Source organism: Leishmania donovani, chromosome 33 (assembly GCF_000227135.1).
Source record: "Leishmania donovani BPK282A1 complete genome, chromosome 33".
Taxonomy (NCBI): Eukaryota; Euglenozoa; class Kinetoplastea; order Trypanosomatida; family Trypanosomatidae; genus Leishmania; species Leishmania donovani.
In genome coordinates this window covers 147311-172742 of record NC_018260.1, presented here as the reverse complement: position 1 = coordinate 172742, position 25432 = coordinate 147311, and the positions used below count along the sequence as shown (strand labels likewise).

The 25432-nt window shown below is 61.8% G+C and overlaps 8 protein-coding genes across 8 annotated transcripts; all 8 read left to right on the top strand.

Moving 5' to 3' along the window:
- Positions 1-249: 249 nt before the first annotated feature.
- On the top strand, positions 250-858 carry LDBPK_330550 (hypothetical protein, conserved; the record flags this gene model as incomplete). The annotated part of the gene is made up of 1 exon (XM_003863831.1): positions 250-858. One exon carries the CDS (start codon positions 250-252, stop codon positions 856-858), a length of 609 nt encoding a protein of 202 aa, XP_003863879.1.
- Positions 859-2687: 1829 nt separating this feature from the next.
- On the top strand, positions 2688-7181 carry LDBPK_330540 (hypothetical protein, conserved; the record flags this gene model as incomplete). Its single annotated transcript, XM_003863830.1, has 1 exon — positions 2688-7181. The coding sequence occupies one exon, from the start codon at positions 2688-2690 to the stop codon at positions 7179-7181; it is 4494 nt and encodes a 1497-aa protein (XP_003863878.1).
- Positions 7182-7822: 641 nt separating this feature from the next.
- On the top strand, positions 7823-8872 carry LDBPK_330530 (d-xylulose reductase, putative; the record flags this gene model as incomplete). The annotated part of the gene is made up of 1 exon (XM_003863829.1): positions 7823-8872. One exon carries the CDS (start codon positions 7823-7825, stop codon positions 8870-8872), a length of 1050 nt encoding a protein of 349 aa, XP_003863877.1.
- Positions 8873-11018: 2146 nt separating this feature from the next.
- On the top strand, positions 11019-14033 carry LDBPK_330520 (hypothetical protein, conserved; the record flags this gene model as incomplete). The annotated part of the gene is made up of 1 exon (XM_003863828.1): positions 11019-14033. One exon carries the CDS (start codon positions 11019-11021, stop codon positions 14031-14033), a length of 3015 nt encoding a protein of 1004 aa, XP_003863876.1.
- A 735-nt stretch (positions 14034-14768) lies between these two features.
- Positions 14769-15689, top strand: LDBPK_330510 (hypothetical protein, conserved; the record flags this gene model as incomplete). Its single annotated transcript, XM_003863827.1, has 1 exon — positions 14769-15689. The coding sequence occupies one exon, from the start codon at positions 14769-14771 to the stop codon at positions 15687-15689; it is 921 nt and encodes a 306-aa protein (XP_003863875.1).
- A 471-nt stretch (positions 15690-16160) lies between these two features.
- On the top strand, positions 16161-19403 carry LDBPK_330500 (hypothetical protein, conserved; the record flags this gene model as incomplete). The annotated part of the gene is made up of 1 exon (XM_003863826.1): positions 16161-19403. The coding sequence occupies one exon, from the start codon at positions 16161-16163 to the stop codon at positions 19401-19403; it is 3243 nt and encodes a 1080-aa protein (XP_003863874.1).
- Positions 19404-19916: 513 nt separating this feature from the next.
- Positions 19917-22265, top strand: LDBPK_330490 (hypothetical protein, conserved; the record flags this gene model as incomplete). Its single annotated transcript, XM_003863825.1, has 1 exon — positions 19917-22265. One exon carries the CDS (start codon positions 19917-19919, stop codon positions 22263-22265), a length of 2349 nt encoding a protein of 782 aa, XP_003863873.1.
- Positions 22266-23306: 1041 nt separating this feature from the next.
- Positions 23307-24932, top strand: LDBPK_330480 (deoxyribodipyrimidine photolyase, putative; the record flags this gene model as incomplete). Its single annotated transcript, XM_003863824.1, has 1 exon — positions 23307-24932. One exon carries the CDS (start codon positions 23307-23309, stop codon positions 24930-24932), a length of 1626 nt encoding a protein of 541 aa, XP_003863872.1.
- Between the last annotated feature and the right edge of the window lie 500 nt (positions 24933-25432).

Here is a 25432-nt window from a genome sequence, read left to right as displayed (position 1 = left end):
CCTAAAGAGCGCCCTTCTTTCTCCCCGTTCTCCAGCTTCGCTCTCAAAGGCGTCAGGCAGTGCTCGACACAGCGCCTTGGATCCGCTGAAGCGTCGCGCACTCTGAGGCGCAGGTGAAACCGAAGCACGTGGAACAGCGCGTTTCTTCGCGTCTCTTTTCTTTTTTCCCTTCGCGTGGGAGCGCGCCCAATCACTGTGCACAAATCCGCTCAGGTGAGTCCGTCTTCATATACGTTCTTCGTTGGTTCGATGAGAGAGGTATTGGCGGCGGAGCGCGAGACGTTCTTCCAGGCTTCCGTCCAGGACGGCGAGCCGTACCGGTGGACCGCATTGGACACCTCCCTGGACGTCAGCGGCTCTCTTCGGTTGTCGCACCTGGTGTATCTTCCTCCGCCATCGTTGGAGGTACTGAGAGCGTATGAGGCGTCTCGGGGCATCTCGCGTGCTGCAACTGTGCATTCCGTTCGCGCCATCGTGCGCACGTTGACCTCCAACAACAAGGTGGAGGAGTACGTGGTGGCATGCTTCCCGCTCGATGTGCAGCGGCTGGCCAACGCACAAACCTTCACAGTTCCGTCAACGGAGGCCGACCAAAGCGGGGCCGCGGCGGCGGCTGCCGCTCCGTTGCCAAGGTACACCGTAGCCTCCCTCCTGCCTCGCCGGCACGACGCGTCAGCAGGCTTTTCAAGCACATTTCTGTTGCCATGTCCCACAGACATTGTCACGCAGCTGAACATTCGGCTGGGACTGGATGGATTTACAGAGCTGCGGGTGGATGGTCCAGGGACAGTGGTATTCACGGGAGAGCAGCGACTGACGATGGTGAGCCACTGGAGACACGAATGCGATGCTCACTAAGAGCAGCACCTCCATTTCGCCGATGTGGGCTGTGTGGGCAACGTGACGGCAGTGCCCATCCCCTTTTCCGTGGTCTAATTTGCCCAGAGGATTGAGGGTCAGGGGCCCACAGGTGTGGTGGTGTGCTCTCCCACCGCGCCCGCGGCGAAACGGTGAGGAATGCAACGAATCGTGTAACATAACAGAGTGAAAATGAGCAGCCGCGGGCCACGCGAACATGCCCCCTTCCCTCCGCCCCAGCCGGACACAAAAGCGCACAAACAGATGGAAATCAAGAGGAGGCAAAATGCAGAAGATGATCACATCGGTTCCAGTGACACACCACGGGCATGCCTGGGAACAGGTGCGCACCGTTTTACAGAGCAGCTGCTGAGCGTGAAGGCACTTGTGTACACGCACCATGCTCATGAGGGCTCGCCGGCGCAACAACAGGCGCCTCTGTCAACTTCCACCACTGCGGCGAGTAGCGCGCGTGGAGAGTGGTGATGCTGCCGGCGAAGTTTGTTTCCGCCGCCTTGTGCTTGCCAACTGCTCATGCGCGCGTAATCGCTGTGCCTGCGCAGCTGGTTGTGTGTCGCGAGTGGTTGCCATGCTTGCTACCAGGCCCTCCCTTCAAAACACTTCATTGCTTCCTTCCTCTTTCCCTATGCCGCTTGCGGACTTCTTGCCCCCGCCCCTCACCAAGGTCGTCAGAACGTCGTCGTAAACAAGCACACAGGGGTGCGTGCGTCGGCAACTCTTGCTTTCCTACGGAGGACTGCCGCTACACGCACGCCTCGTCCGTGTCAATGACACAGTCCCCCTCCTTTCCTCACATCCGCAACCGTCTGCTCATCTCTACAGCTGTGCTTTTAAAACCGGTCGCTCTTGTCTGTCGGAGTTGCAAAGCAGCACGCACCTGTGTGTTTGCTCGCCCTTCTGCTCAGCTGCCGTGGTCCCCTCACACCCTCCTTCGTACCCCACGCGGTGCAGCGACTGCCGGCAGCTTTCCTTTCTCTACATCACGCTCACAAGCAGTCGTAACGCGGAGACGTCGTCCAGTCTACCCGCCAGTTTAAACACTTTTCTCCTTATTCGCAAGCGTTGCCTTGCGCACTCCGCTTTAACCACCCTTCCATGCTTGTAGAGCCCCGCATCCTCACAACGACAGAAAAGGCAAAGAAAGGACCATATTTGCCGTCCATTTGAGGTGGGGTGCACGCCATCCTCGGGGAAGGAGACCCCCGTCTCAACACACACACACACGCACACGCGCATACTGACTTCAACGACACATTTGGTGCAGGCCACCCCGCAGCCGCGTACAACCACATTGCTGCTTCTCTGACCCCTCGCCCGTACCGTGTTTCGCTTCCGAGCAGCTTAGAATGAGTACCTCCTCGTCGCAATGCCCACACAGTCCGCCATGCGCCGCTACATCGCCATTCCTTTCCCGCACCATGTTGTCCACGTCTGAGGTGCCGTCCGTTTCTGCTGGCACCAGCGGTGCTTCTCTAACTACAAACTGGCTCGCACAGTTGTCTGCTTCGCAATCGGCGAACACCGTTGCCGCGTCCGAGCACTCTAAAGTGTCTATGCCTGCGCTTGTGGGGCTTCAGCGGCTGGCAGGAAATGCGTTCTCGCTACGCCAGGTGTCGGTGCCATGGTCCTCTGTCGCAGCATCCAGCACTACTGGCTCGACAGGGAGCACAGCGTCTCTTAACCGTGCCACATCATTGCCGGAAGCGGAGGTGGCTGCGACAAGCACGGCTACGTCGATATCGTGGACTGCACCAGACAAGTCACTTCGAGCGGGATGGGCGAGCCGCACCCCACTTCCTGTTACGGCCATGACGGTGCCACACCCGGCCACGGCCTGCGCTCCCTGCTCATGGCGCGGCACTGCAGGAGGGTGGCGCCAAGATAAGCAGGCGGCGCCAAGTGAAGCAGAGCAAGTCGTCGGCGACTCGGGAGTGCTCATGACGCGGCCGCCAGCGTCCTTGCAGCTAAACGGGCCTAGTGGGTCTTTACCCCAAAGCGTGCATCCTTCACGATTGCCCGCCTACGAGGGGCATCCAAGTGACGCACAGATCGGGTTCGCGACGACCTACACCGTGCCCCTCGGCGCCCCGATCGACATGGCGGCGCCACTCAGCCCACTAATGCAGCCCGCGCCCCATAGTATCCACGGCTCTAATCTCAATCACAGCGGCAGGGCGCACAGGATAACGCTGCAACTTCACTCCTCCGAGATCGGCAGCGTGCTGTCACAGACGGCGCCGCAGCGTAACAGCGGCGGCAACGATGCGCGGGACTCCGCAAGTCAACGGTCGCTGCTGACTTTCACCCCCCGCGACGAAGCGACGTTTCCGGCTGCGGTGCGCTCGGGGCTCTCCTCGCTGCCGCCGCCTCTGAAGGCGCCGATGCCACTGCCGCACAGGGCGATCGCTGCTTCAGAGATGCATACACCAGCTCACGTCACTGTCGATGGCGCGCTCATGAACGGACAGCGCTCGCTGCCCAGACCAGCTGACGCGCTTTGCAACCTGCTCCAGCAGTACATAGATGCGCAGCGGGCACTGCAGCCAGATGCGCGGCAGCAGCTGGGTGGCGTGCCTGGGAAGCTCACGGTACCGCTAGACATCCAGGAGCTGGTTCTTCGGCAAGTGCAGGACTTCGCTTTGCAGGTCGATGCTGCGGCTCATCCGCACGCGCCACCCCACGAGCGGGAGGCCGTCGGTTCTTCGGACCAAGACCACGGTGTGGAGTCGGGAACAGGTGGCCCATTGGGAGATGCGGTGCCCCCGCCGCTTCTGTCGGCCCCTGCTGCGCACAAGGGCGACGAAGTTCCCTGGGATATCATTTTCGGCTACCTAACGCACCCTCCAACCGCAGCACACGCCACGCTGCGTGCCGTAGCCCCTGCGTCGCGGCGCCGACTCGAGCAGCTGGGGTGGCGATGGATGATCGCGAAGGTCGCTATGAGCGTCTGCCCCTTCATTCAGGAGAGCGACGCGGAGGGCTTTGTGCGGGACGCGTATGCGCGCTTGGATGGGCAAGAGCGGCAGTACGTTGGGAGCGTACCAGTCGCACGCCGTACCCCGCTCCTCCCACCATACCGGCCGACGCTGGCCAAGGGCGAGCGCCTGCTCGATGGCAGTGCTCTGCTGCACTGTGAGCGGCAATCGCTGCTGCTGGATTGGGCGTGGCGCGAGGGGTGGCTGCACCGCCTCACATGCACCCACCACGCCTTCGTGCTGCCTCGCCTTTCCGGTGGTCGCACCGTGCTTTCGCGCATTTGCGTCGACGGCGTCTTTTGCGACGTGCTGCGGCCAAAGCAGAACCGACTCGACGGCGGTGCTGTTGAGGGCAAAGGCGGATCGGGCGGAGCCTTTGAGACATCCGGGGGCGCAGGGGACATGAGAGCCAAGGCTGCTTCTGGCGCTCAGCTGACACCGCCGCCTCTGCCTATTCTAGAGAAGCGACCTACCGAGGCTTTCAGCGCAACGCGGAAGCTGCTGGACGATGCCGTCAGTGCGATTTCGCGAGAGTGGGCGCGCAGCGCAGGTGCACCGCGGTCTAAGCAGCTTCAGGCCACGCTGGCCTCTTTCTCACAGCCCTCTCGCGCCAATACTCCGTCGTCTACCGTCACAGCGGCTATGGACAGCTCCCTCGCCAGCCCACCACAGGAGGTGGAGAGACCCTACCGTTGGGACACAGTCACCGACCTTCAGCACCATCCACACTACGGCCATGCATCGCTGCCCGTTCTTGTCGAGGATGTGAGTGGCACCGCACATTTGCTGTGCACGAACAAGACTCGACTAGACACAGCAGAGGTGCGGGGATGGGTCAGTGCCTGGCTGCAGCACCGCCACCGCCTACCTCGCCAGCCCATCTGCACCAGCGCCGCCGAGTTCTTGCTTGTGCGGTCGCCGTCGGCGCCACTACGCGCTATAGACGATGAAGGCAGTGAAGGCGACCGCGTTGTGTGCACCACTGCCGCCGCCGCCGCCCCTTCGTTGCAGGCAGACGCCGGCAGAACGAGGCGCACCGACGGCACCCCACCCAGGGCAGAGGGCGGTGCAGCACCCGGCCCACCTCTGTTGACTGACTCTGTGACCCCGCCGAAGGGTGGCTGGAAGGAGGACGAGGACGAGGACGAGGAGAGCCACGGCGCGGCGATGCCGGAGCTGGTCTTCAACCTGGACGGATCGAGGGATCATGCACACATACTCAACGCTGAGGGGCTCGCGGGCGTCGTGGCTGTCGGTGAAGTCGGGCACGCAGGGCGCGACCCTGCTGCGGAGTACCACTTTCGTGTGCACCTGCAGGATTTGCGCAACAAGGGGTACGGCGTGGTGCGCAGGATGAACGAAGTAGACCCGCCGTGGTTGATGCTGGGAAACGCGTCAGGTCCTCAGCCGCGGCCTCTCGCGCTACATCTGACAGAGCAGCACATACCGTGGCTAGCACATCAGCTGTGCCCTGACAGCGAGGGCGGCGGCCTTTTGGATTTGCAGGAGCTTCATCTTTTCGTAACGGAGTCGCTGCTGCCGCCAGGATGGGCGGCGGCGTGGCGATGGTGCATTGGCGTGCTGCGCGATCGCAAGAATTTGCTAGTTTTGAGTGTGGCCACACGTCCATGGGCCCCAGTCATGGCAGAAGGCGCGGCGTCGGATGTACACAGCGAGTGCAAACCGCACGACGCTTCTGAGGTCATTGGGGTGCTGGATGCCTTCACCGCCCATGCTGCTATGTTCACAGAGCCGCTGCAGGTGTTGAGCCTCCAAGGCGCCGTGGCGGACGCTGCGGCGCCGCTTTTCTGCGTTGTGAACCGTGGAGCACACCCGGAGATCGACAGGGAGGGAGGATCACCGGCTCTGGAGCGCTTGCGAGAGCTCTATGTGAGCGTTCGCAGCGGCCAGGGTGCTGGCGGTAGCCCCTGTTCTGTCGGGCTTGACGACGTGCATGTCACCGCTACCGTGTATCCGGTGCTTCAAGTGCTCTGGCTCGACGCGCCGCGCCTGCGCCACATCCACCTCGACGACTTGCTTGTGTTGCGAGAGCTGCATCTCATCTCTGAAGTGCCGCTTGCCTGCTCCGCTCTACGCGGGGTGGAGCGGCTTCCTCACCTGGAGGTGGTCCACTTGGAGAGGGCTGTTATCGACGACTGCTCTTTCTTTGGCGATTGCCCCGCTCTACGCGAGCTGCTGCTGCACGCCTGCCGACTGTCGCTTTTTCCGCCGTCGTTCGCGATTGTGCCGGATCGCGGCGGCGGACGCCCGGAGGAGCTGCGCGGCGTGGAGAGGGCGCCACGGCTTGAGACGCTGTCACTCTGTTACACGGAGGAGGTGAGGAACTTGCAGAACTTTGCTCGGTGCCGCAGCTTGCGCCGCATCCTCCTAACCCGGTGCAACGGCATCAGCTCCAGCTCCATCGCGGGGCTAGAGCATCTTCCTCGTCTTGAGCTGCTGGCGATGGAGTACACACGAGTGAGCGGTCTCTCGCACTTTGCGTCTACCCCGGCGCTGCGCATACTGCGCGTGGACGGGTGCAAGCGTGTGCTACACTCCTCTGTGATGGGTCTGGAGAACGCCGCCGTTCTCACGGAGCTGTCGTTGAAGAACACCAATGTCTCGACGGTCGCCAACTTCGGCGGGGGGTGCCGTTCGCTCCGTTCACTGGACTTGAGTGGCTGCCGGCATCTCGACGTCGACGGACTCCAAGGCATCCAGGCCCTGCCTCAGCTGGAAGTCCTCTGCCTTTCTCACATGCCCATCACGGACGTCAACTTCCTCGCCGACTGCGTGAGGCTAACGGCGCTCTACTTGGAGGGCTGCACGGAACTGTTGCCCACGTCATTGGAGGGCCTCCAGCATGCGCCACGCCTTCGCAAGATTGTGGCGAACGGATGCCCTACCCTGACGCGAGTGGGCCGTCTTGGCAAGTGCGCTGCCCTCGAAGTCTTCGCCGTCACCGGCGCCACGGCGCTCACCGTGGAGGGTTTGCAGGGAATCGAGCAGGGTGGCCACATCGAATACCTGGACCTATCTTCCACCGCGGTGCACACGCTTCACTTCTTGGTGGGCGGCTGCCGCGCCTTGCGCTACCTCTCGGTGAAGGGGTGCCGTAGAATCACCAGCATGCGCGCACTGCACGGGGTGGAGAAGCTTCCGCGGCTCCAGGCGCTCAACATGGAGAGCTTGGATGTACACGGCCCCCTCGATTTCTTGGCGACGTCCACCTCTCTTCGCTATGTGTCCTATGCCGGGTGTGCAAGACTCTCAAGCGATGATGTGCAGGCGCTGCGCCGGTCGGGAGTGCAAGCGGCTATTCCGTGAGTCGCGCGGGAAGGCCCAGACGGCTTCACACATCGAAATACGAGCGCAAGAGAGGGACAAGAGGCGCTGCCCAGTCACAATACAACCTCTAAGAAGCACAAAGGTGTTTCCACGCGTGCAGACGACTGTCTGCGCCACCATCGAGATGCGCAGGCCCGCCTACATGGGAGGACCGAGGAAACAAAACAACAACAGCAGCGAAGGAGATTCACCGTAAGGGCGTCTGCGGAGACTGATTTGATGCTCGCTTTCTATCACATCCGCGGGGGCCGCTCTGCCTTGCAGACGTGACTTTCAGCGCCCTGTGTATGTGCTCCCCTGCTGTGTCGAGGTGCAGTAGCGTGCTCTCTCTCCCGCGTGCTGCCCCTTCCGCTGTTAATGTTGTGCTGCATGCCGCCTTGCCCGCCACTGCTCTCCGTCACGCCTTCTGTTGCCCCCCTACTTTCTCTCTCCCTCTCTCCTGCTTCTCATGGTTCCTGACAACACCAACACACGCGCCCACGCACACGCCGCCTACCTACTCTAGGAAGCAGCCGCTCTTCTCCTTCACCGCAACACTTTTTTTCCCACAGGCTCTCTCGCAACCTACATACATTCTCTTCATCTCTCACTCCCCCCAACCACCGTTCTCCGCGCCGAAAATGGTCCTCATGGAGAGCCTCGTGCTGGAGAAGAAGGGCGAGCTGACAATTCGCGAGGTGGATGTGTGCGACGAGCTCGGCCCGCACGACTGTCGCGTGAAGATCCACAGCGTGGGCATTTGTGGCAGCGACGTGCACTACTACGAGCACGGCCATATCGGACCCTTCGTGGTGGAGAAGCCGATGGTCCTTGGCCACGAGGCGTCCGGCACGGTTGTAGCGGTGGGCGCTGAGGTGAAGAACCTGGAGACAGGCGACCGCGTTGCGCTGGAGCCGGGCATTCCACGCTGGAACTCTGCGCAGACGCTGAGCGGTCTGTACAACCTGGACCCCGAGCTGACGTTTTTTGCGACACCGCCGGTGCACGGGTGCATGTCGACGACCATCATCCACCCCGCCGCACTGAGCTTCAAGCTGCCTGACAACGTGAGCTATGAGGAAGGCGCGTTGTGCGAGCCGATCGCCGTTGGCATGCATTCGGCGACGAAGGCCAGCATCAAGCCAGGCGACGTGGGCCTCGTGATCGGGTGCGGCACGATCGGGATCGTGACGGCGCTGTCCGCGCTTGCGGGCGGGTGCTCTGAGGTGATCATCTGCGGCTCGCGCGACGAGCGGCTGGAGATCGCGCGCCGCTACCCTGGCCTACGCGCAGTGAACACGTCGAGGGAGGGCGAGCTGAAGCGCGCCGTTGCGGAGGCGACGGAGGGCAACGGCTGCGACGTTGTGTTCGAGTGCGGTGGCGCGGCATCGGCGTTCCCTCTGATCTACGAGCACGCCGCGCCTGGTGCGACTTGTGTGCTTGTGGGGATGCCGGTGGAGCCCGTGCCGGTGGACATTGTGATGGCGCAGGCGAAGGAGATCACGTTCCAGACGGCGTTCCGCTACCGCAACGTGTACCCTCGCATCATCCGCCTGCTGAGCTCCGGCAAAATGGACGTGAAGCCGCTGATCAGCGCCAAGTTCGCGTTCAAGGACAGCGTGAAGGCGTACGAGCGCGCGATGAACCGAGACCCGAAAGACATGAAAATTATGATACAGATGGAGAACTAGTGCACCCGTTGGCTGCGCGGCGCTCGTTGGCGCCGTCCCCCTTCCCTTCCGTCCTTCTAACTATTCTTATTCGAACTGCTCTCCTGTGCACTTGCCAGCCTTGGCCTTGTTTGTGCCGCCTCTCTATTTTTTCCGCTTCCCTTCTCCGTCCTTTTCTCGTGCCTCTTCCCCGCTCTGTCTTCTCCTGCGTTTTGCAGGCGCTGGGCCCGCGTTGTCAGGTACCCCGCTTCCCTGGCGTGTTGTTCGTAGCGGCAACGCCGTGGATCGCAGACGGCGTTGTGTGCGCGCGTGTTTGCACGGCCTGCGAGACTCTGCGCGGAGTGGCGGCATGTGCCCCGACTTCGTTGCGGCGTGAACAGAAAGAAGGCAACATAGTATTATTTCTCTTTGCTGTACTCTGCCAGACCCCTCCCTTCCTTCCCCTTGCCACCGGCCGACCCACGCGCACGCGGAGGCTCCTATTGTTTTCAGTTGGCATCTTGCGAATCCCCGTGCATGCGGCTTCACTGTTGCCCAGCAGCGGAGGAGGACGTACCCACGCCGCATCGCAGCGCATTCGCCTCTTCAGCCCTCTTGGCGTGGCTCTCTCTCCATGTGCCGCTCGCAACCTTTGGCGATTCGCCGGATCGCGTGTGAGGGCGGAAGTGAAGCGTTGGAGGATCTGGAGGAGGATCTGGGTTTTGTAGAGGTGGTCGAAAGGGCCGCCACCGGTGCACGACCCGTCACAAGCGGGGCGGGGCGCCACTGTTGGTACTAAGCCCAGCCTTCTTTTATTCTGCTTTTCTTCTCCGCTTGGATGGCGGCTCTTCCGAGGCCGTAGATGACCTAGCGACTGCTGCTGTGTACCTCTGCATCTGCGGGCGCACGCGCTTTCATAGCAAGACCCTGAGAGCTTGTGGCGACGCCAGCTGAGCGGCCTCACCTTCGCTTGCGCGGGCAGGGCTCAGCACGCTTTCGGTTTTCGCTTTCCGTGTTGCTTTCGTATTGCTGCGTAGCCGTGACGACAAGGTGACCAGAAGATGTCCGGGCTACACGAGCGAAGCGGGGCCGCAGATTCACACATATACGAAAAATTGAGCAAAGGAAGAGCACACTGGCAAGTAGAAGGAGGAGCGAGGCGAACAATCCCTGTACCCTCTGTCTGCCTCCGCATCCGGTGTGAATTCTTGTGTGCTTATGTATGCTTGTCTGCGTGTGTCGGTGCTCTGCTTTCGCGGTCTCGCAGAAAGTCAGGAACGCGCACCTTTTCTCTTCTCCGTTTTCTCTTCTCCTTTTTTTGTCTCACCGTCTCCCTCTGACATGCCATCACCTCCTGTGTGGTTTACTTCTTTTTCTTTTTGCTCTGTGGGGTTTGGGTGAAACCCAAGCATCCTCTTCATCCATCATAACTACTGCCGCCCCTTCCTCCTTCCTCTTCTTCGTCTTCCCTCCCTTTATCCCCAGTCGCCTGTGCGCTGGATGATGCACTGAAAACAGTGCAACCCTTCCCTCCCCCCTTTCCCCCGGACGAAATGTGCAACCTCTCGTGTAGTGACACAGCGATGCATGCTACATCAAGCCAGAAAATGCTTATACATCTGCTGTCACACGTGAAACACCCGGACAGGGATCTTATACGGACGCAGCACTGCAACGACAAGAAATGCAGCAGGTCAGGCGGCGCGCACATCATACGTGAGGCACGGAGCGCTGAGGGCAAGTCTGCTCGCATGCCTTTTTTTTGTTTTGCTCCCTGGAAGGGGTGACGAGGGCGCTGTGTTCTCCCAACCGTGCTCTCGCTTGGACGGCTGTTTCTCCTCCCTCCTCTCCTCACCTCCCCCCACCTCTCTGCGTCTCTCTGCTGTTTTCTCCTTTGCCGCCCTTTCCGATGAATCCGACACGCCAAAGAACCAGAAGACGGAAGCCTCTTTTCGTCTTGCTTGTTGGTCACATTCGTGGTGACACGGATGTGACGGCGCTTGTGTTCCCGTACCTCTTGAGCACGCTTCTCCTTGCTTGTCGCCCTACCACCACCCCCGCCTCTCCTCTCACTCTCTCGTTCTGTCGCCGCGGCCGACAAGCCCAAGGAAGCAGCCCTCCGGTACTTATTTGGCTGACCAACAAACATGAGGGATGCCGGTGACATAGCATCACCAAACCAGCCTACATGAACACTGCTCATGCGGACCGCCGCGCCACGTGGGACTGGGATGTCGCCTCACCTAGCGCGGCGATTCTCCCTGCGGGGGAGCCACCCCTACCATCGTCGGCGATGTTGTCGTCGTTGCTACGTTTGCTTTCTGCGGTGGCCAGCGGCTTGCGCACCCCACCGGCGCCGCCATCCACCACTTCATTGTTCCGAGAAGGCGCCCGATTTGGTGACGGGGAGAGCTTGTGTGTGCACGCATCCGAAGCGTCTTTCCTGTGCTGCTGTCTTGCGCTTCTTGTGTGCCGATGGGTTGCCGAGCGTGTGGCGATTCCTTCGGACGGCGATCTGTTAGCCATTCTGCGGCAGATTCCAAGCGCACCACTCGGACGCGGCCCATCTCACCCGTTGACGCCGTTCAACGAGGAGGCCGATGACGATGCCCGCGAGGAGAGCTGGCGCCGCCTTTACTGCAGCACGGTGGCGCTGGCGGACTGCCGTGTCTCTACGCTGCTCCCCGCCCCTCCACCACAGCTCACTCGCTCAGCGTTGACCGCAGTGCTGGAATTAGATTGTGACGTACTCAGCGATGACGATGACAGAGGGGCGCTAATTGATGTTGTGCTCTCGCACCTCTGCGCTGCGCCGAGTTTGCCAGGCGCTGCTGCGGATGCCTGTGGTGGCACCGAGCGAAGCGTCATGGCCGCGTTGAGCGACACGTGGCGTGATGTCAAGTCTCGCATTCCGCTCAAGGCCAGCTCCTCTGTCCACCTCACCGGTGGGCACATCAGTGCGCTTCTTCGCATGTACGCAGAGGCGAGCGTCGAGCTCGCATCGATTACACTTCTGCGGACCCTAACAGCAGCGGCCGAGCCCACAGCGGGAGCAGACACAGAAATCGCAGCGGCAGTGGCTGCTCTTGGTGCGGTGCACGAAATTCTCGGTGCTCAGCAGGTGGCCCGCATCACCGCATCGCACATTGCCTCCGTTCCTACTGACCAGACCAGCCTCCATCGTATTCGTACCCTCCTGCTTGCGCTTCTTGGCGCATCGCCGTTGTCCTCCTCGCGCGCGCAGTTTTATCTGCACCCGCATCTAGAGCTCAGCATCGATCCGTCCCGCAGCGTCGCTGGGTGTGGCCTGGTGGCCATCGGCACTCTCGGAGAGGGAGAGCTGCTCGCCCGAGAGGCGGCACTTGCCACGGTGGCCGGCACGGAGGTACGCATATTTTGCCGAGGCGGCTCCGAGACGACGAGCGCCGTCGCCAACACCGAAGAGCACATTCAGGACAGCACGCCGATCTGGAGGGAAGGTGTGCGACGTTGCCACAGCAGTGCGGCGACCGCGCCTGTGGCGGAGGAAGCAGCGAATGAGCCGATCGCTTGGACACGTCATCGTAAGGACGCAGCGCCGTTCATCACAGAAAATGGCGATCGCAGCGCGGCAGCGCAGCTTCTTAGTCTGCTGGCCCGCTTCCCGGATCTACTGCGCAGCGGCCTGAACCAGTGGGCCGAACGGGTGATGCGCGATGCTTTTGCCTTTCAGTCTGCCTCGTGCGTGCAGCAGATGCAGGCCAGCAAGGCCACAAAGCCTCCGGCGGAGGCCGCAGAACAAAGAAGCCCGTGCGACACAAACATCACTGCCGGCGCGCCGCTACGCAGAGCGCGGAGCTGGCGCGGAGGCGCGGTGCATGCATATCTTCCATCCGTGCCTCAGCTGCTTCTCGACGTGCGAGGCGTTGATGAATTTCGCATTGAACCGCCACCCCGATCGTGGCGGCACAAGCCGTGCAATGGGCAGCACGGATGCGTCAATGCAGGGCTGAAGAGAGGTGATGGTGACTGTGGCGTGGCTGCATGCGCTTCTCTGAGCGCGAACGATGTGTCTGTGAAGGCACTTTTCCCGTTCTTGCGCCACCTCAACCACGCGTGCGTCCCCAACGCGATCCTCGTGCTGGACAGGACACCCACGCATCTATGCAGAAGCGGCGACGACGGTGTTGTCGCGTCACTCGTTGCACTGCGGACCATCGAGAGCGGAGAGGAGATCACGGTGTCGTACGTGCCTGCCACTACAGCTCTGACGGTGTCGCAAAAGGAGCTGTCGGAGACGCTTGGATTTCAGTGCCGCTGCCTCTTGTGCACCCAGAAGGCCGCGTTGCTACGTGGGCATGTGTGCGGCGAGTGCGGACAGCTTATCTATGAGCCAGACATCCAGGGGGAACCTGAGGCTCTCACCAGTATGCTCGCAGCGGCTGGTGCGTCGAAAAGGACCACCGTGTTCCGGCATGAGGAGAATTGCCCACATCGGCGAAGGACTTGTGAGGTACACGGCGTCACCGAAGAGAGGAGCTCAGCTGCCGCTCAGTTGCAGCGTCAGCTGGATGGCGTCGTAGTGCGGTTGGCCAAGGGTGAGGGCGAAGGCGAAGCCACAGAGAACGCGCGTGATCCGGTGGTGGAAGCGGTGCGACACCTCGTCGACCTCGACGCGTGCGTCGCCCGGACTCTTCTGCCTACGCACTTTCTGCGACTGCGGCTTCGCTTGGAGGCGTTCGCCTACTCAACGGTGGCGAGAGGCCTCGGCTCCACTGTGAGCGCCGAGCTCATCCATCTCTGCGCAAGCACCCTGGAAGAGCTGGAGATGCTCATGCCGACCAACCACCCCCTCTTGACCGGGCTGCGCATGTACCTCGTCTTCAGTCGTGGTCGACATGTGCGAGCGGTAAACGCCGCTGAGGATTTGGCGCACGGCACGCGGCACGCGGAGTGCTGCGGTGCCGTGCGCGAGCAAGCCGCACTGATGCAGCTGCCTTTTGTTGTGGACCCGCTTGTGCGCCGTTGCGTGGTGCGCTGCTTTCAGGAGCACTACGTGCAGCTTCTGCGGTGGAGAGCAGAGTGGCTGTCGCGCGCTGGTGAGGCCGGCGCCTTGATGTCTTTTCTGGCACGGTACTCGGTGGAATTGGAGGCTTGCGGCGTGACGACGGCGGAGCACATGGAGCTGCTGTCCTGCATGGAGGACGGTGCCGAGGACGCGTAGCACAGCCACTCGCAGGGTGGTTGGCGTGCTGTCGGTCACCAAATAACCAATGCATGTGCCCATGGGCGCATGTCTCCTTCTTCTGCTGTGCTGACGGGAGGGAGCGCAGCGGCACAGAGGCGCCCAAAAGAGGATCACACACACGTGGCGGCACTGTCCGTCTTTGACCTTTTCTTGCCATCAGGGATGTACATATCTGGGAGGGAGAGGAGGGGGTGGAAGCGGCGGCACTGGCCGACCCCACAACATGCGTGAGCTCCTCGTTGTCTGCATGTCGGGTGGCATTCGGCACGTTCAGCTGAGGCCGTGTGATGGAGCGCGCGCGGCAAACATAATCGTGCAGCCTTCTGCTCCTGCCTCTCTCTCGCGGTGCGTTGCTCAGGGGATGCACTTCGTGCTCCCACTCTGCCCCACACCGTCCCTCTCCCCCTCCTTTCCTTCCCCTTTTCCCTCCTTTTCTTCTGCGATGTTTGGGCTCTGTGCGCGTTATTCGCTCATCCGCGTCGCGCTGTTCCCCTCGTGCGTTGGCGGCGGAAAGTCAGACACGCCGCGACTACGTCGGCGTCACACATTGTGGGTGCTTTAGGAAGCGACAAGGTCAAGGAACAGGGACGCCGTCCACGGCGCAGGAGTGATTGCACTCGTCCCTCTCTCCGCACCCCAGTGCGGGCCCACCTCCGTCCTCTTCCCCTTTCTTCCCTCATACCCCCCCCCCCCCACACATTCCTCACATCCATGGAGGCGTTGCATTACGAGCTGTGGGACCGCTGCACGTCTTTTGTTGCCTCTGCCTGCGCTGGCCGTGATGCTTCGCACGGCCTTGGCCATATGCGCAAGGTGACGGAGCAGGCGATCCTGCTGTACCTCATGGACACCGCCGCGACTGTGGCGCCCGCGGAAAAAGCCGGTATGTTGTACCGGATTATACTAGTGGGCATGCTACACGACGTGGCAGACCACAAGTACGACGTCGCTGGCGCTCTCCTGCACCGAGTGAAGTCCTTCGCTGCTGCCGAGGCGGCAGCGCTGGTGGCCCACGCAGAGAGCACGGACCCACGTCTTTTTTGTGTCCCTCTGCCGCGTGCCAACGCCGGCGAGACAGAAGGAAGTGCGCAGCAGGTGGTGCAGCAGGTGGCGCAGCTCCTGCTTACCTCACTGGATGCCATCTCGTACTCGAAGGAGGTGAAGCGGGGCATGCGCTGGTTTGTGCCCGCGCTGAGCGAGGGCGTGGAGGCAGCGACGAAAAGCAGCAGCTGGGTGGCGGTCCGAGATTACGTGAGCGACGCGGACAAGCTGGAGTCCATCGGCGAGGACGGACTGCTGCGCTGCTACGAGTACACATGCGTACAGTATCGCGCTTCGGCGCTGGCACAGCTTGCATTGAAGACCCCCCGACCCTCCGCTGAGACTGCTGTGCCGCAGGGGACCGCAGTCGAACGGCAGCTTGAAGCAGTATTGCTGCGCGAGGTGGTAGCTCATTTCCACGAAAAGCTGAAGCGCTTGCTGCCAGTGTTCATCGTGACATCCTCTGGCAAGCACTTGGGGATCCCGCGTGCTGCCGAGATGGCTGCCCTTCTGGAGGAGTGGCAGCACTATGGACCGCCTCCTGTCACGATGTATTGGCGCAACGCTGCGGCCGAGTGCACACCAACGTGATTTTGAGGACTTTTGAGGAGGAAAGGGGGAAGTGACGCTGCTGAGGTTCTTGTGATGTTTGCTCTTGCACACACACGCTGACGTGTATGTGTTGTGTTGCCCCACCACCTCTTTGCCCACATTTTCTGATCCCTCTAGCATACTCCATACATGTGTCTTCGCCCATGACGATGCGCGGCGTGGATGTGGGTGCGGACGACACACGAAAAGGCCAAGCGACGTATGAAAGGGGGTGAGTGTCTTGCTCTTCTTCCCCTTTTCTGATCCTCCGTTGCTGCCTTTCTTTTCTTCCCTCCGCTCAACACGTCACCGTCGTCGCTGCGGCCGCCTCCAAGCACGGCGACATTCGTGCGAAACGTGTGAGGTGGCCTAAAAAGGAATTCGCCTACCCGCGCCCGTCCCATTGTATCCCCTTTCCTCAACCCTCTTCCTCTTCCTCTTTTTCTCCCTCGTCCTCTCGGTGCGCGACTTATGCACCTCTCTGGCCATGAAGTCTGCAACATTCTTGCACGCCAATACAACATGGATGCTGCGGCTCTGTTCCACGAGCGCCAGGCGGATGTTGCCGCCTTTACGGCCCTTGTGTTTCGTCGGCCGACATCCGCAGAACGCAAGCCGCGTCCGACGTCGGCCTCCGTTTCATCGGCGACACACACCGCTACGAGTGAGGCAGAAGCCGTCACCTCTTCTCCTCCTATGATACGCGTGGCCGCGGTGACACCCGCGTACCGCCGCCCTGCCTCCGCGAATGTGCCGGTGTCACGCGTCCTTCAAGAGATCAAGGCACGGGCAGAACGAGAGCAGCGGATGGCACGCAAAACAAAAAAGATGGCCAGGAGCGATGCCGACGACCTTGCCGGTGGCCTTCCACATTTAGCCACGAGCGGCAGCCGTAGCGGTGCCCCGCTAGGAGCCATGGGCTTCTCCGCGCAGGAGATTCGCGACCGCACCTACCTCTGGATGACGGAGCTGGGATCGCATTGCAGCTCTGCCGACGACGTCTCGCGGCGCGCCGCCAAGAAAAGTGCCGCCCTCACTCCCCAGCAGCAAGCCCAGCTGCGCCGACTGCGCATCAAGCGAACCCGTCAACGCCTCTTGTCACACGCGCAGTGGGCCCTCTGGCTGCGTCGTCGGCGTCGGCTGTGGCACCGCCGGCGGCCGGTGGCTCGACGGCGGCACCTCGCTCGGCAGCTAGCACTCGAGTACGGGCGGCCGATTGGGCTCTGCCGCTGCTGCAGGAGTCGAAGACACCCGCCCAAGGCCTCAACTCCGGCGCGCAAAGCACGCCCGCCTCTCATCAAGGCTGCCCGCAAGGTGGTGACCCAGTGGCTTCCATCGCACTCGCGGCTGGTGAAGCGCTTCCACTACCGTATTGTTTTTCTTGCCGTCCAACCCGGCGTCACGCACGTATCGCTGACGACAGCGACATCATCGATCCCCTCGCACCATGGCGGTGATGCAGCGCTCAGCTCCACCGCGCCATGTGAAACGCGACGGGCAAGGCGTCTGCGCCTCTGTGCATCATGCGTGACTCGGGTCGCCATACCGTGTGAGCCCACGCGAAAGGATCATCGATTTTTGCAGCGTTGGGCGACCGCGCTCGCGGTGCACCATCGCCGGCGGCTCTTCTGCAGCCCCACTGCAGGGAATGCCCACCCATCACACTCACATGCATTGCTGACTGCGTCTGCCCCAGCCGCAACTATGCTGGCGGACCTTTCACATCACTGCGTGTACGTGCTGACGCCGCGGAAGAAGTGGCCACTCAGTGGTGGAGTATGCACTTCACCTAATTTACCGCATGAAGCTGCGTCTGTTGTCTCATCTGCGCTGACCAGCCTTCTTGCAGTACTCGGACTGCATCCTGATGTGGAGGGCGTGGGTGCCGCACCTTCGGGGGTGGTCTTTGCGCTTTCTCCGACGGCGCGCCATCAGCGCACACGACGAACTTGTGCAACCGTCGTGCATGGACACATGTGGTGTGCAGGTGCTGCATGCCTTGAGAATGCCGCCTTGAAGGCAGCCGACCAGCGCCGCGACTCTGTCAGCACTCTCTCTCGTCACACGCGTGTGGTGCCAGTGGTGCTGGTTGCTTCACTTCGCGCCAGAGCCGCAGTCGCTTCCATGGAGGTGCTTCTCTTCAGTGAAGGCCCGGTGCACTTCACTAGCCGCGCTATGACACAATTGCGAATTCAGCTTGTCTCATCCTGGAACCCGTGCACGCTGAGCTCGGCACGCGCCTCTGCATTTGAGTACTGGCGTTGCGACCCCTGCGCACCCTCTTCCCAGTCGGAGCCGGAGGCGCTCTCAACGCTCCAGGGTGCTCTCCAGCGCTGCGCCCGTGTCTACCGGCGGCTGCAGTTGCGTTCATTTCGCCCCCGCTGTAACCCCCGCGCTCGCCGGGGAAAATCGTCCGCGTCTCAACCCCGAAAAAACGCGCCAAGAATCGGTGCGACGGTTGCAGGGCCAAGGACTGCTGCGCATGGCCCTCAGCGGGCTTCGTCGCGCCTCTCCCTCGTGGCCTTTCCCAGCTTCTCCTCTCCGTTTCTGTCAGATTCGCACCGCAACGGGTCCGGGGAAGGAAGGGCGGCCCCGTACGCGTGGCGCCTTGCGCTTCTCTACCGCGTTCCTGAGAGCAGGAGACGTGCCGCGTGCACCCGCATCCGTGACGCCGCCGCTAGGTCTGCCGCATCCCTAGGCGTGGAGCGTGCCGTGGCCACCCCTTCGCCTCGACGTAGGTGCCTACTGTCGTGGCAGGCGCGTCGCGCTCACTTCCAGCTGGCTCGGCGCTTCTTCGGGTTTCTTCTCATGGCTCCACCGCGGACTGAAACAACGCTTAGCGGTGCCGCCGCACGCGGGCGGTGCCGTGCGCTTGGCTTCCAGGATCGCGTCACCCTCCTTCACTTGCTAGGCCGTCCTGCCTACCCTCTGGACTACGGGCTGTCCCGCCCTTCAGCAGCGGCGCAGCAGCGGCGGCAGCAGCGAAGCCGACCCACACCAAAAAAGGGCCGGGTTGTACGGCATGGCACAAAACGCAGTCGCACGCCAACGGACGGCACGTCTGCCGCTGCGGCGCCGGTGTGTGCGCGACTTCCCTCGTACCTGCACATACTGAAATACTATGGGAATGTCTCGAATGCGGCGTGTCGTGTCTTTGTGCGGGCGGCACACACAGATCACAAGCTCCCCACCCTGCACTGCAGCGTGGGGACGGTCCTGCTGCAGTACCGGTGGTTGCAGCGCAGAGGACGCGGCGCGTTGTGCATACCGGGTGTGGCACGCATCGGCGTTGTGACATCATCTGCCTTCTTCGCACAGCGATTCGGGTGCATGGTGGCACCTGTGTGGTGCTGCTTTCCGCCAACGACGAGCGGGACTGGCGGTGGCCCTATTCTTGCCGCTCTCGACAACGAGGAAGAACATGCGCTACCCGTGGCGGCGCACGGCGTCCACTGGACTGCCGCCTCTCTGGTCGGTGACACCGCTTCTGCTTCTGACGCACTCACCTACCTGCTCGCCCCTCCTGAGGTAGCGGATGATCTTCTTCGCCGCAGCACATTGCTCCAGCGAGACGAGCTGCCGCGAAAGCGAGCCCACAGTCGCCATCAGCGCGTGTTTGACCTTGGGCAAGGACGTGCCATGCGGGAGCTCGAGACGCTGCTTTACGATCCGCTGTCGTGCTCGCCGGTACAACTCATACAGTGGTACGCGTGACGTGGGCCGCGGAGTGGCTTCCACACGTGCAGGGTGTGAGGCAACGCTTAAGCATGCGCGCATACGTACGCACATGCCCGTGCACCTGCCGTTTGTGTAAAGAACCCATGACGTTCCGGAGACCCCTCTCCCTCCCTCGACGGTGAAAGCCCGTTGCACGCCGAGGAGGCTCCTGCGCAGGTTTAGCGCAGAGGCGCAGACGCAGCGGATGAGGAGCAGAATGCGTGTCGACATGGTGGTTTCCGTTCTCCACCGCCGACGTGATCGATTTATCTGGAGTTCGCCAGCGTCTGTTGTGCACTGTGCCCACTACACGGCGATAGCTTCACACACACACACACACACACACACACACACACACACTTTTGTTTGCACGCCAAACGTGTGCTTTTCTACTTTGACGGCAAAGGCCGCCAGAGGGCATGTCGCTGCGCATTCGGGGGATCTCACGAGCTGACGTCACACATGCCACCGCGCGGCTCACTGCCACTCTTCTAGGCTCATACGCCCCGCATGTCCCATATGCCGCTCTCCGCCCTTTCTTGTGCTCTGCGTACTCGCACACGTCTTTACCGTCATTTGAATCTGCCTGCTTCTTTTTTCAGCATCCAGTTACTGCTGCGGCTTTGCCGAGGAACGCTTGCCCGCACCGCGTTGGCCACCCGCGACCGGAGCAGCCGCTTTTGCCGAGTAGGCGCGGAAGCGAAGACGGGAAGGACAGCTGTAGGCCAGCTGCGTCCCACCAAAGCAATTGAAGACTTGTGCGCGCAAGCACGCGCGCACACCAACAACTTGATCATGGATGCCGGTTCTGTCTTGGACAACCTCCTCGAGCGCCACCGCGGCTTTGTCGCCGCACCAGAGCACGCGAAACTGGCGAAAGTCGTCCGCCGGCGCCATGGATCGACGTCTTCAGCATTGCCGCCGTCGAAGATGGTGGAGGCTGTGGAGCGAGGAGTGAATCCGCTCATGCTGGGGGTGCAGGCCCACAAGGCAGAGTCTGCCGCACGCGAGAAGGCGAAGGCAAGGAGGAAGGGGTCGGAGCTTGACGCATCCCACAGGCCCTCAGAGCCGCCGGCGCGGCCAAGGACTGCGTCCTCGAGCCCCCGCAAGACCTCTAACCAATCAAGAAATGCGTCAGCCTGTGCCGTAACGGTGCTCCAGACGCACACGCAACTCCCAGCGGTACCGGCGGCTAGAGAGATTCAGCGGGCACGCGAAGTGGCGGTTTCTGCAACTCTCACGTCACGCTACCAAGAGCTGCGTGCTAAGCGGCAGCAGGAGGATGAGGAGCGCAAACGCAGCCGCTCTGACACCGCGTCCGTACCGCACAGTGCCGCCGCAGGCGCCGGTAGCGAAGGCGAGAAGAGTGCACACAAACGTGTACGGACGGAGGAGAAACGGCTGCCTCCGCAGGGGCTCCCCTTGCAGATGATTACTTCCACCACGGTTTCTCGAACCCGGAGAGATTTCTGGCGACGGCGGTGTACGACGCGAAAGATTCTGCGGCTCGCGCGTGGGATCTCGCGGGCCTCAGCGTTGAGGCGCTACTGGTACACAACTCTCTCCGGCGACAAGGCGGGGGCTGGTGATTGCGGTAGTTTCGCACGAGCCACGCACGCGGGGCACACTGGTGATGATAGTGGAAGAGGCGAAAATGAGGAAGGGGCTGCAACAGCGGCACGTGCGTCGAAGGCTGCGTCAAAGCCAACGCCGGAGCCACTCGGACGTTCCACCCCGCCGTTGTCGGTGTTTGCATTGAATGACACCACAGAGAAGCGTTGTGCCCTCCGTCGTCTCCGCGCCGCTCGCCGCAGCGTCAACGACGCGCATGGCAGCACCCAGATGTCTAGTAAGCGGGGCGACGTCATGGCAGACTCGAAAGCTGCAGCTGCGACGCCTGAAACCGTCCAGCTGCCGGTAGCGACGGCACAATCGGCTGCCGACCGCACTAGATCCTCGCGCACGAGTCGCCGCCAGCGCAAGCAGGCTATTCGTTGCGTTCTCAGCTTCTCCGTGGCGAGCATGTGGGCACTGGCGGCCCGCATTGTCGCAGAGAGGCTGGGCACCGTTTCTCAGCTTCGCCTCGAGTGTATGGGCGCCACAGTGCCGGCATCGGCGTTGGCGGCGCGCAGCGAAGGAGCGGGTGTGCTGCCTCTCTCTCTCGCCCGCTTGTTCCCGCTGTTTGGCGCGCTTGTGGAGGTGCAAGAGCTGGAGCTCATGACAGCGCCGGTGCGCTTGCGCAGCTCTCGAAATGCGCGTCGCGCCCGCTTCGCGTCAGCCACCGGCGGCGAAGGTGCCCGTGGCGCGCCGGAGCTACGCGTTTTACAGCAACGCAAGGGTATTGTGATGGAGGAGTACAGCGAAACACTGGGTGTTCTGTTGCTGCCTCCCCAGTGCGGGGCCGATATGCAGGCTTGGACAGATGAAGTTACAAGGGTGCTTGCACAAGGACAAGACACGTCAGCGTGCGCGAGCAGGGGTGACGAGGCAGCACCGCTACTACGCGTGAAGTCGTCGCCCAGTATTGTTCGAGTGCCCAAACACTTCCCCGGGGCCTCTGGCAGCTTTGTGGAGCTGCTGCAACGGCTTCTACTGCGCACTCCTACCACACCCTCCACTAGCCACGGCGGCAGAGAGCCGACACCGATTGCTTCGACGGTGACGCGCGCACCAGCCACTCCTCTTGCGGGCCTGCGTGTGCTGGTGGCCGTGTTCTGCGGGGAGGTGCACGCGGCAGCTGAGGGCTGTAATGTCGCAGCCCGTCACGCTCATCGTGGTGAAGAGGGCCCGCCGGTGGCTGCCGAAGGCAGCAGGGCCGATGAGTACCCGCTTCATCGCCTGCTGCATCGTTGCTTGTGAGTGCAGCGCAGGCATGATATCACTGAGCTGCTGCGACTCGCCCTGCACAGATCCCCATCGCGAACAGCGCGCAAAACGAGTAGGGACTGTGAAAGGGAGGGGGGAAGGCCGCGAACGGAGCAGGATCGGATATTGCGGCGTCGGCAAACTGTTGGCCGGACTTATATCTCCAGTTGTGTGTGCGCCGCCTTGTCTGGACATGTGATGTTTGCTTGTGAGGGAGGCGAAGCGGGTGTTGCACTTTTCTACCTCGCTGCTGCTGCTGCCGCCACATCGTCCTCTTCCCTTTCCTTCTTTTCCCTCTGCCTGCCTCTGCTCAAGAACGTTTTAAACGGATAAGATCCACACGAAGCAAACAACGAACCTCACACAGAGCGGAAGACATATAGCGGCCCTTATTTCTGTCCTCTCGGCAGTTCGGAAAGTGCGCAGATTTGAATCTGCAGTCGAGCGCGGCAGAGGTGCAGCCGACGACGAGCCGCCGTCCTCCACGGACGACATATGAGACGCGAGCAGTCGTGCACCCTGTTGCCCGGTTGACGGATGCGTGCTACCGCGTTACGAGAGTGACGGCTTGCCTGCTTCATTCCGCCTCAAATACCTTTTCAGACGTGTTGTCTGTACAACCTCTAGTCTGCTGCCCCCCTCCCCCCACCCCACCCGCTTTCCCACCTTTCATTGACTGTTGCTTCTCCTCCTCAACAGTCCTCGTTTCCGTGCCGGCGCGCATGCCCATACGCACAAGCATACCGATACATACGCCAAACGCGTACATGCGTCTCCGGAAGCAGGGCGGCGCACGAAGGAACGCGAAGCTTGCATAGCACAACAAAAAAACTCAGCGGTGGGGCGCTGCTTTACCTTCTTGCTTGCCCCCGACCCAATCCCCACCCTGTATCCAAGGCGTGACAGCCCTGACCGTCTCTCATACACCACGAAGCAAAGACGTACGTCTCTCTCGTTCTTCTGATCTCGCAGTGTGGTGCAGGTCGTGCACGCCTATCAGCCTTCGCCGCCGCTTCCGCACGAGCATCCATCAAGATGAAGCGTGGCCGCAGTCGCTCCTCGTCCACCGGCTCGGCGGCGGCAGAAAAGAGGTCGCACACGGTTCGTGAGGAGGTGGCGCTGTTTCTCTTTCGCCGCGACTTGCGTGTGGTGGACAACACCGGTCTGCAGGCGCTCTGCGACGAGGCCGCGCGCCGTTCCATCCCGGTGCTGCCGGCGTTCTTCTTCAACCCGATTCAATGCGACAAGAAGAGGAACCCGTACTTTGGCGACGCCTTTTTCCAGTTCTTCTGCGAGTCCCTCATAGACTTGGACGGCGCGGCGCAGCTCAACGGTGGACTGGTGTGCCTACGCGGCAGCGACGAGGATTGCTTGCAGCGCATCCGAGACAGCGGCTATGAGGTGAAAGTGCTTGGGTTCAACGAGGACTACACCCCCTTTGCCCTCGCGCGCGATCGGCTGCTGCGCGCCTACGCAGACAAGCAGGGCATCGTGTGCGTGACAGGGCCTCACGACTACTCGCTGCGTCCTCTGGATGAGGTAGTCAAGAACTCTGAGCAGCCGTACAGCGTCTTCACTCCGTTCTACAACAAATTTACGGCCGAGCATGCGCACAGGGTGGCGGTACCGCTGCTGGTGAACGTGAGCAAGGTGCAGTCGATGTTGGTTTCGCAGCCAAAAAAGCGCATGGAGCATCACTTGGTAGATCCCGCGCTTGTGTACGCGCACATGCCGCAGGTGCAGGACCACGGCGGTCGCACAGAGGGGCTGAAGCGATTAGCGTGCGTGGAGAGGCTGAAGCAGTACGCAGATGCCCGCGACGACATCGCAGGAGACCGCACCTCGCACCTCAGCCCACACATGAAGTGCGGCACGGTGTCGACGCGGGAGGTGTGGCACGCCAGCGTGCGGGCGCTCGGCACTGGGCACCCGTTCACTCGTCAGCTTGTGTGGCGCGAGTTCTATGCGATGCTGGCCTTCACGCGCCCACGGCTCTTGCAAGGGCAGCTGAACTCCTTTATTGGCCAGCAGGACATCGTTAAGGCGACGCAGCCGAAGCAGAATGCACCGTTCCAACCGTCGTACGACAACTTCAAGTGGAGCTGGAAGGCAGAGCACTTCGAGGCGTTCAAGGAGGGGCGCACCGGTGTACCGCTCGTCGACGCCGCCGTGCGGTGTCTGACCGCCACCGGCTGGTGCCACAACCGTTGCCGCTTAGTCATCTCTAACTTTGCCGTCAAGGTGCTGGGAATCGACTGGCGCGAGTGTGAGCGGTGGTTTGCGACGGTGGCTGTGGACTACGACGCCGCGAACAACAACGGTGGCTGGCTGTGGTCCTCGGGCCAGGGTGCGGACGCGCAGCCGTACTTTCGCACCTTCAACGCATTCCGCCAGTCGGAGCGCTTCGACCCAGACTGCAAATTCATCTTTCAGTGGGTGCCTGAGCTGGCGAAGGTGCCGCCGAGCGTCGTGCACCACTGGGAGGGTTACTGTGCGAGGGCTAGAGGCAAGGCGACCGTTACCCACTCGAGGAAACGGAATGGCCAAGGGAACGCAGAGGAATATTCCACATCGTATCCTGCGCCGATTGTGGACATCAAGGCCGCCACCAAGGCGGTCGTTGAGGAGTTCAAGAAGTACGGCAAGTACAAGGAAAACTAGCCGATGTGCCCCCTCCCCCCACCTCTGTGTCGGACTGATGTGAGCTCGGGCGATGGCGGGGGAGGCGTTGGCGAGGAAGAGGCGCGGCGTGCTCCTCGCCTCCCTCCCTCTCTCCTTCCTCGTCGCCGCCATCACACGGCAGACCAGTTTCGCAACACAACTTTACATACACATATACATAGATGCGCACACACACACACACACACACACACAAGCATGCACGTGCACACGCGACCACTCAAGGATGGCCCCGGAAACACCGGCGAGCACATGGCGCACACCGCGTGCCTGTGGACTCTGCCCCTCTCCGTACTGGCAACCCCCACGAGTGTGAGCCTTGCGCTCGGCTTTTCCTCCTCTCTACTTTTCAGTGCCTTCCTCACTCCCTCATGAAGACGGTGCGTGTGCGTGTGTGTATGTGTGGACACGCCTCTCGGTGCGTGGCAGCTCAGGGCCCAGTACACACGCCGACTCTCTCTGGGTGGAGGCGAAGCCGCCCG